The 19992-nt window shown below is 48.0% G+C and overlaps 1 protein-coding gene across 4 annotated transcripts in view; it reads left to right on the top strand.

Annotated features, from left to right (window-relative positions):
• The first annotated feature begins 4003 nt into the window (after positions 1 to 4003).
• Positions 4004 to 19992, top strand: part of FSTL4 (follistatin like 4) — a 467332-nt gene continuing 451343 nt past the window's right edge. For 2 of the 4 annotated variants that reach the window (XM_074360665.1, XM_074360663.1), the window contains exon 1: positions 4004 to 4136. In XM_074360665.1, coding sequence (XP_074216766.1) covers positions 4108 to 4136 — 29 coding nt within the window. In that variant the 5' untranslated portion in view covers positions 4004 to 4107. The remainder of the gene's footprint in view (positions 4137 to 19992) is intronic. The other 2 variants (XM_074360667.1, XM_045507820.2) reach the window with 1 other exon arrangement.

Below are 19992 nucleotides of genomic sequence, written 5' to 3'. Positions count from 1 at the left end.
CTGGGGAGCAGGGTAGTACGAAGAACAGGATCCTCTCTGTATCTCCTTGCTTTCTGAATCATACAACCTTAAAATTTTCTTTCTTTTTCTTCTTCCTTTCTCCCATTATTAGTAGGGTGTGTTGGTGGTGGGTAAATTTACCATTTAGTCTGTAGGTGGTAGAATATTGAGGTGGTAGAAATGAATGTTACCCAGAGATCTTGGGCCTGAAGTTGGAGCAGTAGTAGAGATGACTTTTGGCTGTTTGCTTTTGAGAAGGGATGGGATGGTAATACAATGTTAGATGGAGGAATTTTTTAAAAGTGTATGCGAGGAAACCTCCACAGTTAACACTTACTGAGCTCTTACTGGGTGCCAGGCACTGTGCTAAAACTTCACATGCATTATTTGTGTAATCCTCCCAGCAAGCCTTAATGGTGATATTATCCCTGTTTTATCAATAAGGAAACAGATACAGAAAATTTAAATAGTTCTCCCAAGGTCATGTATTGGTCAAGACAGGATTCAAACCTTGACAGGCTGGTTCCAAAGCCCTAAGGTATATGGCTATCTGGGCAGGAGTGTGTGTGTGTGTGTGTGTGTGTGCACCCACGTGTTCATGAATCTACATATGCAGGCAAGCACGTGCCAAGCAGCCAGGAGGTTGTACATGATGCACTTCTTTTATTTCAGTTACTTGGCCTTTCCTTTCCTTTTCTGGTAAGCACCCCTCTTGTCTTTTGGGGAAGTTCCTATACCAAATTTCAGGGACCATTGCTCACAGAACTAGACCACGGGTAGACACAAAGCTGCGCTGGGCCTACCAGCCCCTGGATTTGAATCTGGGGTGGAGTTGTCCTGAGCTCTGTGCCTTAAGGATGTGGCCTGTGACTCATGTCACCCAGGGCAGCTCTTGGACAGATTGAATTCCTGTCCTTCCCAAGACCTTTGCTTCTCTGAGCGTCCCTTTAATAGTCTGATAAATTCCTTTCTTTTCAATCTTTTCTTTTTCCAGGATCTTTCCCCTTCCTTTCTTCTTTCTTTCTTTTCTTTTCCCCCTCTCCCTCTTTCTCTCCCTTCCCTCTAATGTACAATGCTTACAACTAAAGAACCTTATCTGATACTCTCCTCACTTCTTCTTGTTTTTTGTTTTTTTCCCCAGTAATTCAGTTTGGTTGCTGACCATTTTATCTCTAAGTCATTTCATACCATGTTGCAATTCCCAAGAGGAAATTGACTGCATGAGGGACTGTTGTATGCATGCAGGCTGATTCCAGTCTCTGTAACAAAGATGGTTTAGCTTCAAGGACCTAGAGTTGTACCCTCTTTCCAGTTCCTTCCTTTCATTTCTGTCCCTCCATGTCTGGAGGTATCTTGCTTAGGAAACATGGAGCCCTGCTTCCAGTGATAAAATTGGGAGAACTTCCTTACCCCAGCAGCTCATTTCCAGATCCCGTGATAGTATGAGTCCCTTCTGGGAGATTTCCAGGAGCTGCTGCCCTGATCGAAGGTGTGTAGATTCCCAGGCACTCTAGCTGCAGAGGCTCTAACTTGGACGCCTGGTGGATATTGATCCGCACCTGGGAGAACTGTGCTTCCACAGGCTCTCATCCCAAGATCCTTGAGCCGGGAGTGCCTTTTGGCTCTGCATCATTGTTTGCCGAGCACTCATAATCTGCTAGGCGCTAGGCAGGAGACCTCTTCTTATTCACTGTTCTATTTCAAATGGCCACTCCCAGGCTTGGAACAATACGAAACTGTTGAGTGAGTGAAGGGTACAGCTCCCTTCAACAGGCTGGAACACCAGCCTCTGAAGATCCTTGCCTTGTTCTTGGTCAGGCTCTGGATAGAATATCCCAGAGCTGGGTGCTCCCTCACCTTGGCCCTTTTCACCTCCCCATTCTTTCTTTCTGTGCACAAAGGACCAGCAGAGCTTGTCTGTAAGTTATCAGTGCTTCTCTTCCCATCCCTTCCCTTCCAGGCCCATAGTTCCTGATGGAGTTTTAAGGGTGGTGGATGGCTCCCCCTGACCAGTAACTGCCCTCATCCTCTTGGTTCCCCTAAAGCTGTCCTGGAACCCTCTGTCCTTTTCACTCTGTCTATCCCCAGCTTCCTCACTATGTCAGGATGAGGTTGCAAGGACTTATTTCATCTGTGTGAGACTGGATGATCTCTGGGTCACACTTGAACTGCCCCTTTTAAACCAGTGTGGAATGGTTCTAGGGTTCAGATTTGGGGAGGAAGTCTATGTCCTGCTTTGCAATCTTCTTGGCCTTAGAAACTAAGATACTGGCTGGGTCTTCACCTCTCTGTCCCTAACAAGGCCTCCTTATTTTACTTCTTCCCCTGAGGGCAGCACCTCCTGCTCCTAGGCTCTTGAAGTGATTGTCCCCTGGGTTGTCCCATCACAGTTAGCCTTATCCCACAACCTTTGGTGACTGCTCCCCAGGTCTGTTTGGTGGTGAGATAGGAAGGAAGGGGACAGGGCACAGCCATTCAAGGAATGTCACAGCAATTAATACCGAGTGGTGCATGATTTGACTTCTGGTAGACCTTGAGCTTCATTATGCACTCACTGTAAGCTATTAACATGGTGAATGACATGCCCATATGCACCATGACAGGTCAATGTCATGTCATGTCATGACATAAGGCTGACCATAAAAGGTCAAAAAGTGGGCAGTGGCCCAGTTCCTGGGAATCCCATCCTCTTCCCCAGAGTAGTTGGAATAATCCTCCCACGTGTTAGCATATGAAGTTACTGAGCCCATAAAAACTAGCAACCCCACACCCCATGGCCACTCTCCCTTCTGAGTGAGACGGACTGCACTCTGTGGAGTGTGTATCTACTTTTACTTTAAACTAAGCACCCAACCCTGTGCCTAGTAGCATTTCTCTTGCCTTCTGAGACAGCCTGTACTCTGTCTCTCTCTGAATAAATCTGCTTTTACTCAACTGTGGCTCGCTTTTGAATTATTTCCTACTTGAAGCCAAGCACCCACACTTGGTGGGGTGCATCCCAGGGACTCAAATGAGACCTGGGACATGGCCATCCTCTCACCCCACACTTTCCTGTGTCAGTGGGAACCTGGGTACAATGGTGATTTCTTTCTCCTGCGGATGATGGGGGCACCTGGACTGCAGAGATATAGCACCTGCAAGATGACTGCTTCAGCAATGGAAGAGGAGGTCGTGGTGTCCTTTTCAACAAAAAGTTTAAACTCACATTCTGATCTGTCTGCTACAATTTCTTAACATCCCAGGAAGGAGCTGTCTCTATTTCAGCTTCCACGAGAGTCTGGCTAAATCTTCTAGTCATTAAAATGCCTTTTGTTGTTGCCAAGTTTGCTGCCTGTTGGAGCTTTCCCATTTCATTGTCTGTCCCATTACTTCTGAAAGTGGATGGCTCTCTGGCTCCCTGAATCTTGCCTTTGTCTGTGACATAGTTAGCTCTGGATGTGGGATGTGGTTTGTATAATGTGAAGACATGATTGGGAATAAAGTGATGGTCCCCCACCTGCCACCCAGCTTTCGAATGTATTGTTAACACACTGATGTGCCACTGGCTCCAATTTGCAGCTCAATAATAATTCAAACATTAACATAGGAGGCTCTGGACTTTGAAAAAAAATGAGACTGCTTTTACATGAAACAGTGCTTAATCTTGCATGTGAAGTGGTGATATGCCTTTCTTAATTTCATTCAGCAGAGGATGGGAGAAAAAGAAAGAATTGTTCAAACTGGCTTTATTTTCAATATTTGAAGTCTGATTGGTTTTACAAATTGAATCCCTTCATACTGTTTTGAAGTTGGAGGTGTGTTATTCATCTGGGATCTTCTTCCTGTACCAGGAGCTCTATTCGGAGCCAACTGCCCTGCCTCTCTTGAATCTATCCCTTCATTATTTTCAGTGTATACAATACTAAAATATGTTAGACTCAGCAACAGAAAGAAATGCTCCTCGAACCTCAAAAAACCCTGCTTTCTTCTTTTGACTCATTCACAGGGATAAAGGAAATTAGACAATTTCCAAAGCAGTGTTTCCTGGAGGAGAGTGAGGATGGCCGTGCTGTGGTGAGGTGAAGCCCCCCACAAAGGACATGGAGGAGAAGCTGCCCTTCCCCGTGGATGGGGGGCACCAGCTTCAGTGTTTTCAGGTATTGTTGGCTGTGTTGTGCTCAGGGGTGGATGCCGTCTCTTGATACCAAGTATCCCCATGGCCAGCAAGGCTGAGTATTGCAGGGGTCTTGGTAAGGTCTAGATGAATGGCATGGCCCAGTTGGGTCATACAATCACTTTGCAGCTGGTTTCCATCTTGCATGTATGAGTGAGGTGGGCTCAGGCCTGGGGGTCAGGCATAGGGATACTGACTAGCTCACATGGGTATCAGTTCTACACCGGGGAGATGACATTAGGCACCCTTTGATATCTCAGCTATTAGTGAGCAGAGTACTCGGAATGCTGGAGAAGGTGAAAACAATAAGGATGGTCTGGTGATAACATTGTTCTTGGCTGGCTTAATCTAGATTCTCGGCTTCAGAACAGACTAAGGGACAGAGAGGATTGGGGGGGGGGGTGTCGGTCAATGTCCTTGAAAGTTTTATCTCATGAATGACACTGGTACTGACAAAATTTCCTATCTAGACCTTCATCTCTTTATTTTCCTAAAATGCGTCTCCCCAGTGTTAACAAATGGAGGGCCCTCTGGTGTTCAGCACAAGGTAAACTGCCCTTTATCACATGATTAACTGCAGTTCTGGAGCCATGAAGCCAGCTTTAGTCCCGCATACCCAGACATCCTCTCTCAAGTATTATGAAGGTTGCTATTAATAACAACCCCTTACACTGGTATAGAGCTTCATCCTTTCCCGAATGTCCCCATCTATCATAGTGTTTTAGTGTCACTCTTCACACTCCTGTGATTCCCAGAGTGTGGTGCAGGCCACCTCGCCCAGAGATGACAAGACTCCAGCTAGTAGCCCCAGACTGTTAGCCAGGATTCGGTGAAAGGCAGGAGGGAGGCAGAGGCAGGATTTCGAAGGTTGATTGTCTCTATGATCAACAATTTAAAAGCATGGCAGCCATGTCTGAAAGATTTTCCTTTCCTAAACAAAACAAATCACAGATCTGAGGAGCTGGTGTCTTATGGAGTGCCCATCTCTGGTGGACCAGCCATTTATTGACAGACTAACGCGATATCTTAGTAATAGGCCATTTTCCCCATCACTGCACAGAACTAACCAATCTCCAAGTTGCATCTAAGTTTTCATCTCTGGATCTAGTTTGAGCTTTTTTCTGATAATGTCAACACAGTGAAACACCACACTTTGAAATACCCTCTAAAGATAATGTTCTGAATTTTATATGAAAATGGTAAGGATCTAGAATAGCTAAAACAATTTGAAAAGAGGAGAAAAAAGTTGGAGGACTTACACTCCCTGATTATAAGACTTACCAAAAAGCTACTGTAATCATCATGGTGTGGTATTGGCATAAATGTAGACATAGAGATCAATGAACCAGAATAGAGGCTAGAAATAGACCCCTGCACATGTGGTCAATTGATTTTCAACAATGATGCCAAGTTAATTCAAAGGAGAAATGATAGTCTGTTCAACAGAAATGATAGGGCTGGAACAGCTGGATACTCACATGGAAACAAAAATGCTCCTCAACTTTTACTTCATGTTGTACACAGAAATTAACTTAAAATGGATCATAAACCTAACTGTAAATGCTAAAAACTATAAGACCTCCAGGAAAAAAGTGGGAGAAAATCTTCATGACCTTGGGATGTGCAAAGATGTGTAGAAAACAAAAAACACAAACTAGAAGAGATAAAATTGATACATTTGATTGCATCAAAATTAAAATAATCTGATCTTTTAAAGACACTGTTAATGAAATGGAAAGTCAAGCCACAGATTGAGAGAAAATACTTTAAATATGTATTTCTGACAAATAACTTTTATTCAGAATATATAAAGAACTCTTAAAAATCAACAATAGAAAGACAAACAACCTAATCTTTAAAAGGGCAAAGGATTTGAACAGATGCTTCACGTACACACAAATATATGAGCAGCCAAAAAACACATGAAAAGCTACTCCGTATTATTTGTCACTAGGCAAATGCAAATTAAGACTGCAAGGAGATACCACTACATGTACATTAGAATGGCTACAGTTAAAATAATACCATGTTGGAGAGGATATGGAGCAACTGGAACCCTTATACCTTGTTGGTGAGAGTGTACAAGGGGCCAACTACTTTGTAGAATAGTTGGTCAGTTTTTTTTTAACATTTTTTATTGATTTATAATCATTTTACAATGTTGTGTCAAATTCCAGTGTTCAGCACAATTTTTCAGTTATTCATGGACATGTACACACTCATTGTCACATTTTTTTCTCTGAGAGTTATCATAACATTTTGTGTATATTTCCCTGTGCTATACAGTGTAGTCTATTCTACAATTTTGAAATCCCAGTCTATCCCTTCCCACCCTCCACCCCCTGGTAACCACAAGTCTGTATTCTCTGTCTGTGAGTCTATTTCTGTCCTTTATTTATGCTTTGTTTTTGTTTGTTTGTTTGTTTTTGTTTTTGTTTTTTAGATTCCACATATGAGGTTGGTCAGTTTTTTATACAGTTAAAAGTACATTTACAGTAAGATCCATCAATTCCACTCCAAAGTATATAACCATGTAAGGTGAAAACATACTCGTCCTAAAACTTGTACATGGAAGTTCATAGCAGCATTATTCATAATAGTTAAATGCTGGAAACAATCCAAGTATATGTCAGCAGGATAAATTGTGGTATATCCACACAACAGAATACCACTCAGCAAGAAAAAGGAATGAATTATGGTATGTGTAATGACATGGATAATGCTCAAAAACATTATGTTGAGTGAGAGTAGCCAAGACAGCCAAGAATATATATTTATTTAAATGAAGCTCTGGAAAAGACAAATCTAATCTATGGGCACAGAAAGCAGATCAATGTTTGCCTGAGGTTGGTGGGATTGACTGGGTGGGACAGAAGGGAATTTTTCACTCTGATGGAAACATTCTATATTTTGACTGTAGTTGGCAGTTTACATGAATGTAAAAATTTGTCAAAATTCATCAAAACATATGTTTAAAATAGATGCATTTTATTGTTTGTAAGTTGTACCTCAGTAAACTTAATTAAAAACAATATAGTACAAAGCACATTTAAAAAAATTCAACATGTTTCATTCTAATGAAATGATAATAATATTGTTTTGAAGAGAAAAAGATATTTCTCTCATGGGCCTCTTTGGAACTTCTGAAGTTAGTGCCCTTTCTGGAGTGTTGGCTGTGATAATGAACTCCCAGGGCTTGCTCTTCAAATGGGAATCAGAGAAAACCATTTATAGGCCAGAGAGTGGCTGCCTGTAGAGTCACTCTGGCTGAGGACACTCTGACTTTCAGGGACCAGGTAGAGGATTTTCCAAACAGCCAACTGGCCAAGGGACAGATACACTGAATGATGTATGGGTTTGGAAGATCTTATTCCAATTCAGTAATTTATCAGGTGTTCTATCTACAGTTTCCCCTTTTAAAAAATGGAATTGGATTTTGTGATCCATGAAAGTTAATATTTGGGATTGATGTCCATTTGACAATAAGCCTTATGAGGGAAGGGGCTCTGTGGTTCTTGCTTACTGCTGTGTTTCCAGTGCTTAATGGAGTGTCCAGCACATTAAGAGATCTTAATGAAGATTCTTTGGATGATTGTATGAATATGATGTCAGGCTTCAAATAATGAATAAGTTTGTTCTATGTATTAGTCAAGATACAATAGGTTATGCTGCAGTAACAAACACCTCCTAGAGCTCAGTGTGACTACATGACAAAAGTTTATCTTTCCCACAGAACTAGTTACATGGCTCAGCCTGACTGCAGGGGGGCTGGGAAACACAATTTTTCCTGTTCCCAGACAAGGAGGAATGTGAAGTGAGATTTGGTAACCACATAGCATGGTTTCTGCTACATTAACTCTAGAGTAGGCTAAGTCTCTGCCGATGGCATTAGGTTTTTTGGAAAAGTGAGCCTTGTGTGATGCGAACACAAGTCTTCCTGATGGTCTCCATCACCTGTGCTTTTATACTTTAGCTTGGACAGTTCCTTCCCGCTGGAATGCCCTCCATTTTTCTGTTGGATGAGCTGAAATTCTGATCCATTCTGGGATGCCCAGAGTTACTTCTTCCAATGATCCGTTCCTGGTCCATAGCCATGATTAACTGCACCTGTGTTTGCTTGTGTAATGGCACTTGATCCAGCACTTGGTTTTATAGAATCACGTGGTTTCTAAAGATGCCACATATCTAAGGATTGTTTCCTTAATTGGTCCATAAACTCATAGAGAGTTGGCATGGTTCTTCCTTCTGCTCTCTCATCCAGCGGGGGACTAAGCACAAGGTGAGTGCACAATACATTTGTGTTTTTGATAGACATTGGTTGAACAACCAATGGGAAGCACCCACTCTGTGGAGCTGAACAGCCCAGGTTTTACAGGTGTGGGCTGTGTCTGGTTCTCCCTGCCACTCTTCTCACAAAGTCTTCCATGATTTGATGTGGGGCAAGTATTTATTCATTCATCCCACACTGCCCAGTTCCCATTGAGTAAAACCAAACCAGAGGAGCCCTGAAAAATAGTGTCCTGTGAGCTGTGGCTGCTTGTCCTCTGAGAAATTTAAGAGCTCTGGCCCCAGGTCCCTTTATTACCAGCCTAAGTGATGTTAATCTCCCCCTTTTCCCCTACGTCTAGGCTAGAGCATAATGAACAAAAGGCTTAATCACTCTGGTATCAAGATATTCCTTTCCATCTGTGCAAATGTTCTTGGGTGTGTAATGTGAACATGCTGCACTCATTTGGAGCCATTGTTCTCTCTAAATGAGAAAATGCAAATGAGGCACTCAGGGTACCACACCATAACTCTCCGCATAAAATTCTTGACATCAACATGAAGCCACTTAGCATAATTTTCCTGTTAATAAACTGCCAATTTAGTCATTTAGGTTTCAGCTTCTAAAGAATGCAACAGCATCAGGCTGGATTTTTTTCCCCCCATATATGCCTGAGTTTATTATTTTGATGTTTATGTTAAAACATAGGAAATTGGAGTTTATGTGATTATTTGGAGATCTTCTACCCTAATTTGTTTACTTTCATAATTCAGGGAATCTTTGCTCATTTGAAAGGCAAAGCATAAGTTTTCAGAGCATTTTCTTCTATTCAGGACAAAATTTCCATATTTAAAATGACTGAGGAACATTTTAAGGATGTGAATGAGTAAAGTCTGTCCTGAAGGCATCAAATCAGGGGGCCAGGCCTGCCTCGGCCCCAGGTGGAGATCCCAAAGGAGACAGGAAACTCCAGGGCTTGACTGAATGCTTGGAGGTGCCCAGGATTCCCTGTCGGTGGGGAGGTACCGTTTCTGGAGCCCTGCTCCCACCACCATGCTCTTTACTGTCCTGGCTAAGGTCCAGCCATGCCAACTTCCTTGCTGGTCATTTACCTCCCCATTCAGGGAGTATTCACTGTGTGCCTACTATGTGCCAGTCATGGACGTCATGCTGGGGTAACACAAACACTAATGGGGGAGACAGTTACTCAGTGAATCATATGACCACGAGTTAAAATGCAAAGCAGGGGAGCTATGGCGCTCTGGGGGGACAAAGCAAGCATCTGACTGAGATCCCGGCTTCAAGAGCTCACAGTCAAGATTTACTCACGTAATCACAACTTGGCAGGCGTTTTATGAAGCTTAAATTATCTGCCAAGTTTTTCTAATTCTCCAGGTTGTTGTGAAGTATAGGCATATCCCATGAGATATTTTTGACCTTCCCACGTCAGCTTCTGTTTGAGACACCAGAGCTCTTGGTGAGATCGCTGGAGGGCAGACCAGTCTGGCCGTTAGGAGCATGGGCTTCTGGATTAGGCAGCAGGGCCTAATCCAGATTCTAACTGGTCTGTATCTCTTCTCAGGCATGCATCTTGGCTCTCCCGTTTGTAACATGAGTAGCTGAGTCACAGAGTTGTTGGAGGGTTAAATGCGAGGGTGGAGCACAGTCCTTGGTTCGTGGAAGGAGCTTGATAAGTCGTGGTTATTATTCTCTGTTCCCTGAGAGAAGGGATCATGTTGAACAAGAGCTGTCTGGTATTTTTGTATCTCTCCCATGTCTGGGCCAGAGCAGTCCTGTGGAGCTGCTTCTGACCATCTCTGATCATACCATTATTGTATGATTCCAGCCTGGAGCCCAGCTGGGCCCCTGCTGCTGTTTCCAGTTTCTCACCTTTTCCGTGGATAAGTGAGCAAGGGTCTGCTAGAAGCAGGCCCCTCCTGGAGAGTGCCTTCTTACTGTGGAAAAGATGGCAGCGACTCTCTCTGGGTCTCCACGGGGGTTGGTGTCCAGGCACCCTCAGTGGGCTGGTGTGTAGGGTAACGGATGCCTGCAGGCATACCCTGTCCACCACAATGAAGTAGGAAGGGCTGAGATGGCTTCCCCTTGGCTGCTTCCCTGATTTCAGTGTTGGAAGAAAACAAGCCATCCCATCGCACCTAGTTTGGTTGTTTATCTTCTCTTCTCTGAAGTCCTCAGATCTTGCTCAGGCAGGGAGATCAAAGACTCGACACGCCCACCTTCTCCCTGCCCCCATCCGGGACCCAGAAGGTGGAGTTGTACTGCTGGATGAAAGCTCCCTGGTAGGGGATTGGCCTGGACCAAACAGGGGGGGATGATGGAATGACCCCCCAAAGCTGTCTGGTAGCCAGCTCGAGCTCATGTTCCTTGATTGAGTGCATCTACCCTGTCTTCTTGGGAATTCTGCAGGCTTTTGTTATCTTTCTTTTAATCCAGCTTCTGTGTGTCGCCATTCTGTGCTGCTTTCTACAGTGCAAAGGCAGCTTCAGTTGGCTCTGGACCTGCAGGGAGGGTAGCCCGGCAGGCTTAGGACAGCTGAACCCAGGCAGGGGAGGAAGATCCTGAGTTATTTCCTCCCCATCAGATCACGCACTCTGCTTTGCTTTTTTATGGATTTGTCCAAAGCAAATGGTGGAGTGATTATGCCAACCTATCATTTGTTCTTTGTTCCTTCTAATAATTAGCAGTTTCTATGTTCACATTTAAAAACATAAGCTAAAAATTAATGTATCTTTATAATTTTTAGTTTTAATTTTTTGAAAGTCTCAATAGAAGCTTTTGTTCACCCCTCATTGTGGATTTTTGTCCCTGTTTTGAGTGGAGTTACAGAGGCCTTTGTCTCTGTTACCTGTTATTCTTGGAGAGCCAAGACCTCTGCATGGATTTATTTTTAAAATAGTGATTGAAATATCGATGTTAAAGGTAGAACATAATTCTACCCTCCCAGTGAGTTTCAGACACCAGGTTCTTCTACGCTCATCTGTCTTCAGCCAGGGGCAGAGAAAGATGGGGGGCAGCTGTGAGAACCATGTATAACCCAGGGGGTGTCTTCATGTGCCGCTGTTGTCGGGTGGCAGCCGTGCCTGCTGGGGCAGGAGCCTGGCCGAGCACAACTGGTGGGATCCAGCCTCCCCCCTGCCTTTCCCGACACCTGCACAGACTCATGGGCCTTGACCTTCAAAGGCCCTCCTAGGAATCCTGACCCTCCTGCTGACTGGGCTTTGGGTTGCAATCTGCTCTGAAGGTCTCCAGGACAAACCTAAACAGAGTGATTCTCTTTTAAATGGTCTACATCAGCCTCTGGTGTTTCTCAAAGTGAAGCTTTACTTCACAGCCAGGCACTGCCCTAAGGGCTTTATGTATGATAACTCATTTAATTCCCATTTTACAGATGTTGAGACTGAGCCTCAGAGCACTTCAGTAGCTTGTCAGCTCACACAGCTGGTGAGTCTGGCGGCGGGGATTTGAACCCAGGACCTGGCTCTGGAATCTGTGCTTTCGGTCCACCCTGCAGGACTGCAGAGAGGGCCGCCCTTCCCATGAGCAGGGGCATCGCAGACAGGCTGTAGCGGACAGGCTGACTCCACTCCTCTTCCAAGCCCACCAGGCCTATTTGTGAAGTGCCACTCTTGCTGTATCGGTACCGGGACGGTGTCATTGATTTTAGTGGCATTTCATTCACAAGAGCCTGTCTGGAGCTGTGCTCTGGGATTTACGCTCCTCACATCCATTAGAGCTAATGGGAAGCGTCTGCATAGATCATGAGTGGTGACGGGGAGTTACGACTCTGCGTTGCCCTTGATGCATTTTAACTGCCAGCTCTGAATCCAAACACTCACCCTCTCTAGTTCTCACGTATTCTTGTGTGTCTCAGTTGTTAGTTTTCTTGGGGAGGTCCTGGTTTGGGTAGAAAAGTCCCAAGGACTGGGCTGGATATTTTGTAGCTGTGTGACCTTCGGTAAGTTATGCCACCTCTCTGAGCTTTCTTCAGTTTTCTCACCTGTAAAATGAAAAGAACACCTGGGTGTGCTGTTTTGAGAAGAGTTAAAGCCCCAAGCTTAGCAGATGTCAGCAGTCCCTTCCTTTCCACCATTTCTCCTCCCAGTACAGGGGATGCCAGAGAGGTTGTGCTGCTCTTTGTTACCCAAATTCTCTGGCTGAGAGAACTGCCAGGCATCCATGTGGAGCTTGAAAGCAAGCGTGGCTCTGTGCCCACAGTGCAGATAGAGGCCATGGCTGCTTCTGTCCACTTGCTCATTTGTACCTGCATTTGTTTGTTCAGCCATTCATTCTGAAGGTTTATATTGTTTTCAACAGTATTTATTGAAGTTTTGGCACAGAAGTGAGGCAGTCGTATCCTCGTGGTGTGAAAACTTGGTTCCTTGGCTCTCACTGACCAGATGGTCCTGAGCTACTCAGTGGCCTGCAACCCACAACCTGGTCCTGTAAGCTTGGTTCTTTGCCTGTTTGCTTGTGCATTTACCATTTTTTGTATAAGCCAGGTGCCCAGGTCCGGGTGATGCTTTTTGGGCACCTCTGTATGGTCAGGCTGGGGCTGAAGGCTGTGTGTAGACAGCGGATGAGAAGGGAGAAGATGTGGCCACCGCCCCAGGAAGGTAGGCTTGTGCCCCACGAGCATTGCACAAGTTCATGTGCATCTGATGGGTGCCCCCGAGGGGCCAGGCTGAGGAGGATGAGCAAAATGATACTTATACGACTTATCATCCAAACTGGGACACCTGAATGACAGGGAGCACTATTAATAATTACAACGGACAGGAGGTGTAAACCAGAGCTGGCTCAGGTAAACTGGCACATCTGGTCTCCCATCACATCAGGCTGGGAGGTGACGGAAGGCTTGATGCAGAGGGGAGTCCAGACTAAGCCCGACAGAGGAAAGGATTTGGTTCAGATTGCAAACCCCCAGGGAGGGATGGTGTAGTCAGATGCAACCAACTGTTCTAAAGGTGAGCACTACTTTGGAGGGTCTGCTTCTCTCTTTTTCTAAGGAATAGGCATTGGGGAGGGCTGATGGCTGATGCTGGTCACGTGCACCACCTTCCCGACTGCCGGGCTGGAGTGCAGAGCCCCGCCTCCTGGGTGCTGCTCCCTGAGCCCCTCCATGTCAGCCTCAGTTCTTACTTAAGACCTTGGATGCAGGTCTTCCTGGAGTGCAGAGCAGGGAAAGAGATGTCCCCACACTCTAAACTCCGTCTTTCTGGTCTTCCTGCCAAGCATGCCCCAGGGAGAGTACATCAATTCCACAAATTTACCGAGACGTGTCAAAGCCCCTTCATCACCAACACAATATAAATAAAATTGATGGCCTACATAAGGTGACTGGATAGCCACCCTCTCAAATGGCTCTTTTGAGCTGGCGGAGGCATGAGCATTGTGGGTCAGGCTGCTGTGTCGGAAACCTATTCACCGTGGGGTCTCTGGCCCTTCAGGTGGCTTGAGACGGGACCTCTGGGCAGTGAGGGAGGAGCAGAAGGGGGACAGTATGATTAGGGCAAGTCACTGTCCAGAAGGTGGACATAGGAGCTTCTGTGTCCTGCTCTGAAACACTCTGGAGTGGTCCAGGCCATTGCTCAGTTATGCCAAGCATGCCTGATGGCTGCATCACTGTATTTCATCAGGGAAAATAAACATCTCTGAAAGTGCCCTTTCTGCTGCTGAGGAGGAAAAATATACTGAAGGAGCCAGTGTTTTTAGAATAAGTGAAACCAGTCCTTGTAGAGCTCATATCTCAAGCAGAAGTCAAATGTGGAGTTGGTACCTAAAGAAGAGAACGTGGTTTATCTGACAAAACTGCTAGCTGGTGTCTCAAGATTGGAGCTGATTCTAGTGAATAAATGGGCTCTTACTTGGGGGAACGTTTGGTCCAATCACTATAAAAACCCTCATTTTCTCCCCTGTCTCCTCAGATCCTCCTAAAGTGGTCAAAATGGGTTTGACATGCGTGGTCTGTAATCTGGAAAGACTTCCTTTGGCCTGTTTGTAACAGCTGTGGTTCACATTCATATTGGACTCTTGTCTGAAGTGTGTAGAATGATTTGTAAGTCATATCCCTTTTTTAATGCTCTGGGGAAGTTTGTTATGCATTGATATGATCATTGATCATGACGGGGTATTTATCACGTGCCTACTGTGTGCCAGAGGCTGCTGGGGGAGAATGTGGAGGCGAATGTGACCATCCGGGTCCTCTTCTCATGAAAGAGGCTTTCTAATGGAGGAGAGAGCCTTTGCCAGCTTTCCTTGCCCTGGAAATTAAGGCCGGTTTGAGTGTTCCCCCAACCTTACCTCAGGGAGACCCAGACCAAGGTGACCTCTCCCCTGCCCTGTGTTTGGGCCAGACTGAGCAGTCAGTTCCCAAATTTTAAAAGGGGAGAATAACCAGAGAGCGTGACCATGTCAGGACACAGATGCAGCTCCTTGGACTGTGTGTGGGTGGAGCACTCTGCAGGGTCTTCTGTGGTCCCATGGACTCTCCCACGTGCCAGGTACCACGAGCTGATGGTTTTGAGGAGCCTGTGGAGTGAGGTATATTGCTGCAGTGGAGCAGGGTGGTGCCCAGGCCTGGGAAGGGCAGCGGTCAGGTCCATGGGTCTGGTTCAGTGTCTCAGGTCCAGCAGTGAGGTGGCTGGTAGGTAACAGGGGCACATATCCACAGACGGGCCGCCTGGGATGTGGCCCTACTGTAGCCCCACCCACTCTGAAATAAGCAAAGACTCACCAGATGGCAGATGGGGAAGATCAGAGCAGAGCACCCTGCTCTGGAAACCTCCCTTGAAGGGGCAGTCAGGGCCCAAATAAATGCAAACCACCTCATTTTTAAGGGATAGGTGCAACCTGGACATCACTGTTACATCTTTTCCCCACCCTTCCTTCTTTCTTTCCTCCCTCACTCCCTCCCTCTCTTTCACTTCCTTTCTTTCTACCCCACAGCTATTTGCTGACAGTAACATGCACCCGGCTCTGTTCTGGGCACTGGGGACACATCCCAGATGTCAGGGAAACCACAGACTGCTTTCTCTTTCTAACCTGACAATCAGACATGCCTGTCGGAGCACAGATGGGGAAAGACCCCAGATGTGCTGCTGTGAGCTGGGAAACCTCCCCAGTTATGCCGGGGCATAAAGCGGTACCTGAGGCTGGGGTTCAGGGAAGGTCTGTGCCGACCACGGTCTCCAGGAGGAAGCAACGAGGGTCCATTCTAGAGCCCAGCCAAGGGCCGAGCCTGTGTCAGGGCTGCTGGGTCTGCCCCCACCCTCCGCCGACCTGTGCAGCTCTACAAACACTGCTGCCTGGCCGCACCTGGGGATGTTGCTGTCACTGGTCTGGGATGTGGCCCGAGCCCTGGGAGTTTCAGAAGCCCCTCAGTTGATTCTAATGCTCCTAATGAATGTGCAGGTGAGAACCACTGGTCTGAGGAGGAGGGAGGTTTGAGTGAGTGCGGGGGAGAGGAGGAAGGCCGCCAGTTCTGAAGAACTAAATGCGGTGAGGAGGATGAGAGAGAGCCTCAGGGGAGGAGGCCGGGACAGCCAGGTGAGGGGGCTGTGGACGGGGGAGGGGGTTACAATGAAAAGAGTCCTGGGGGGGCTTGGTAGGGTCAGGAGGCAGGGCAGGGTGGGAGGGAAGAAGGGGAGGGGCGGCCGTGGCAAGGAGGGAAGACCGAGGAGGTCCGGGCGAGTTGTGGCCAGACCCTGAAAGACGTCTCATATGCTCGGACTGGTGTCAGGCACAGCTGCAGGGCAGCCCCTTGCGGTAGGCGCCCCCCAACCTGGTACAGCTCCCTAGGAGGGAGGACGGCTGTGTGAGAGGTGAAGGGCAGGGCCCACTTCATGTCTCCCTAAGAAAGGAGACCTGGCAGGGCCGTGGTGGTGCTTGTTTCACAGAGCAAACAGCTGCCTTTCCCCTCTTTGGGTCCAGGGGAGACTTCTCGGGTTTGCCTCGAGGAAACAGGGCTCGGTGGCTCCTTACTATGGGTGAGGGTGCCCCTCTGGTCCACCCACCCCCAACCATGAGCCACAAGTAGCTGAGGGCTGTCTTTGGACACACCTCTCAGTGGCTTGGAGGATTCCTTCTGGCCTCTTACACTTTCTCCTCTAGAGAAACTTCTGTTGAGTGCTCAGAGCACAGTGTCCCAAGGCCAGCTCACTTCATCCTTGAGGCTGTGAGTGGGGTGAGGACTTGCTCAAGGCCAGTGGCAGAGGCAGGGCTCAAACCCAGGGCCTGGGGCTCCAGGACAGGCTGTGGAGATGTTTTCTGAGCCAACTGTAGCCTTTCTTCTCCATGTGAATCATTCATTTCCCCCAACTGTTTGGCGCTGTTTGGTTTTATTGTTGCATTTAGGTCCTGGGAGATGATTACGTTCCATGAAATAGCATGATTGATTGACCTTTTGAAATGTCAGAAGCTGCTCCCCGGCTCTAGGGGATTTTGTGGGCTTCATCAGCCCTTGCCTCCGGGACCATGTGAGTAAACCTCTTCCATAATTGGCCAGACAGCAGTGAGAGAGGGGCTTCCAGTGGGCCAGGGAGCTTGGCAACTGCTCACAGGCTGGATCCTGGAAGAGTTGGGGCACAAAATCACCCCAGTTATTTAAACAAACCAGGATTGAGTCAGGGAACAGGAGAGCAGTGGCGGGAAAGTGCTGTGAGTCAGCACATCGCCTGATCTGAGGGGGCGCTAGCGCAGTCCCCTGGCACCCTCCTTCCTGATCTGAGGGGGTGCTAACGCAGTCCCCTGGCACCCTCCTTCCTGATCTGAGGGGGCCCTAACGCAGTCCCCTGGCACCCTCCTTCCTGATCTGAGGGGGCGCTAGCGCAGTCCCCTGGCACCCTCCTTCCTGATCTGAGGGGGTGCTAACGCAGTCCCCTGGCACCCTCCTTCCTGATCTGAGGGGGCGCTAACGCAGTCCCCTGGCACCCTCCTTCCTGATCTGAGGGGGCGCTAGCACAGTCCCCTGGCACCCTCCTTCCTGATCTGAGGGGGCGCTAGCACAGTCCCCTGGCACCCTCCTTCCTGATCTGAGGGGGCGCTAACGCAGTCCCCTGGCACCCTCCTTCCTGATCTGAGGGGGCGCTAGCGCAGTCCCCTGGCACCCTCCTTCCTGATCTGAGGGGGCGCTAGCGCAGTCCCCTGGCACCCTCCTTCCTGATCTGAGGGGGCGCTAACGCAGTCCCCTGGCACCCTCCTTCCTGATCTGAGGGGGCGCTAGCGCAGTCCCCTGGCACCCTCCTTCCTGATCTGAGGGGGCGCTAGCGCAGTCCCCTGGCACCCTCCTTCCTGATCTGAGGGGGCCCTAACGCAGTCCCCTGGCACCCTCCTTCCTGATCTGAGGGGGCGCTAGCGCAGTCCCCTGGCACCCTCCTTCCTGATCTGAGGGGGCGCTAGCGCAGTCCCCTGGCACCCTCCTTCCTGATCTGAGGGGGCCCTAACGCAGTCCCCTGGCACCCTCCTTCCTGATCTGAGGGGGCGCTAGCGCAGTCCCCTGGCACCCTCCTTCCTGATCTGAGGGGGCGCTAACGCAGTCCCCTGGCACCCTCCTTCTTGGAAAAGAGGGGGAGCTCACCTAAACCTTGGAACTGTCATGAATGCTTACTTAGCTCCTGGAAAGAAATGACAGTGTGCTTCTGAGCAAAAGATGATGAATGGGAGAGTGCCTTTCCTGGCTCCGCCACTACCAGGCCTCCCTGTGCTTTCTCCCCTGGGTCAGGGAACTGGGCCTGCCTGGTGGGGGCCTATGGGGGATGAGATGGCTGCCCGAGGGAAGTAGCTGTTTGGCTGGGGATTCTCCGCCCTGCTTGAAGGTTATTCCTCCATGTCATTCTTCCCCTGAGCAGCACACTCATGGTTTCCAAACTCAAGGGCTCTGGCCCAGCAAGAGGGGCGGATGGGTGGAATTAAACAATCCCGTTTCTATTGTGTTGGTTGGAGATGGAAGAGCCGTGTGAAGGGTGGCTGGCTGGAGTATTTACTTATGTGCAGGTCTGTAATTCACATGGTAAAGGTGGGATGGCATCTCATGCTAGCAATCAGAAAACCCTGTTTAGTGGCATTTATGAAATTTCCTGGCACAAAAGATTCTCAGTGATGTCTGAAAGCCTTAGGAGAGTCTTAAACATCTTCAGATTCATAATTATTAAGTTGTAGTATATGCTCTTTATTCCTTGAAAAATGGGTAGCTCCAGTATGGCAGCTCTGGTAACTTTTCTTTTAACCAAGATGATTAACTAACCAGAACATTCTTTTCCTAACTGGTTAGTAAAAGAGCTTAGTAAAAGAGGTATTACCAATTAACTTTTCACGATTGAGTGTTCCATGCCACGTGAATGATTCAAATAGCTGAGATGTGTGAGAGCTACCCTGAGAGAGACACAGAGACACAGTCAAAGAGAGAGGGAGGTGCAGGAGTCAGAGAGACGGTGGGACAGGGGCAACTTGGTTTGGTGCCTGAATAATGCAGGGGAAATGGTGAGGAGATGGATAAAGGCTCTGGCTGGGGGCCAGAGGACTGGTAATAGGGAGGGAGAGAAAACTGAAGGTGCTGTTCAGATAGATATTGGGATTCTATGGGGGTGACCCCCCACATCCCTGACTTGCCCCAATGAACCCCTCAGTAGGCTCCCTGCAGGATCAGAGGAACACACAGGGTGAGCTTGGAGCCTGTGGTGCTTGGCAGGTGTCTTGTGAAAAGGACTCACAGCCCATCGGAGGCAGCCCTGGGGCAGGAGGGGAGCAGGACCTGCACAGAGGCCTGGTAGGGGCCAGGGCCAGGCACAGATGGGGACAGAGGGTCCCTGTTCCAGAAGGAGGTGGTGGAGTCTGCAGGCAGATTCTTTGTCATGTCTATAACCATGGCCAGAGTTAATCTGTAAAACACACAGTGCACTAACCTTCATGTCCCCTCACAGTCCTCTGGCACTTTAGCCGGTATCTGGATCATTGTGCAAAGATAAATATGCACTGTCCCTGAAGTTATAACTCCCAGGGATTGGGCAAAGGTCTTTTTGGGGATCCCAGATCACAGATGAACCCTGATTCTGCTGGCGTCCCATCTCAGGATAGCAGAGGGTGTACCATGAGGATCTAGCATGTGACCTGCCTGACACCGTGCCTGGCGCAGGGTGATTCTGGCACTGGTGACAGTGAGTGACCATGCCAAGCCGGGGAGCTTCAATGAGGAAGGGCATCCCTGAGCTCCTGTGAATTTGGATCAAGTGACCCCTGGCTCTATCGGGTATCCCTGGGTGCTCTTGCCAGGTCAGAACACAGGCCACCCTGAGCCTACGGCCCCTTTGGTGGGCATCCAGGATTGGGGACTGGCTTTCTGTGCTCTGGGTTCAATCTGAGATGGGGTCTATCTCTTGCCTGAGGGCCTGAGCCTTCACTTTCTGGGAGACAGGTGTCATGAGGTTGGTCTCATGGTTCTCTGCTTATCTGCTCTAGATCCTTTGCTAGGGCTCTGCCCATAGGATCCCAGAACTGCCTGTCAGTTTCATGAGGCTGTTAGTTATACTGATTTCTTGGCATGATTAGCTGAAAAAAA

Source organism: Camelus bactrianus, chromosome 3, assembly GCF_048773025.1.
Source record: "Camelus bactrianus isolate YW-2024 breed Bactrian camel chromosome 3, ASM4877302v1, whole genome shotgun sequence".
Taxonomy (NCBI): Eukaryota; Metazoa; Chordata; class Mammalia; order Artiodactyla; family Camelidae; genus Camelus; species Camelus bactrianus.
Note: the sequence above shows the minus strand (reverse complement) of the source record. Positions and strands in the feature narration are given on the sequence as shown.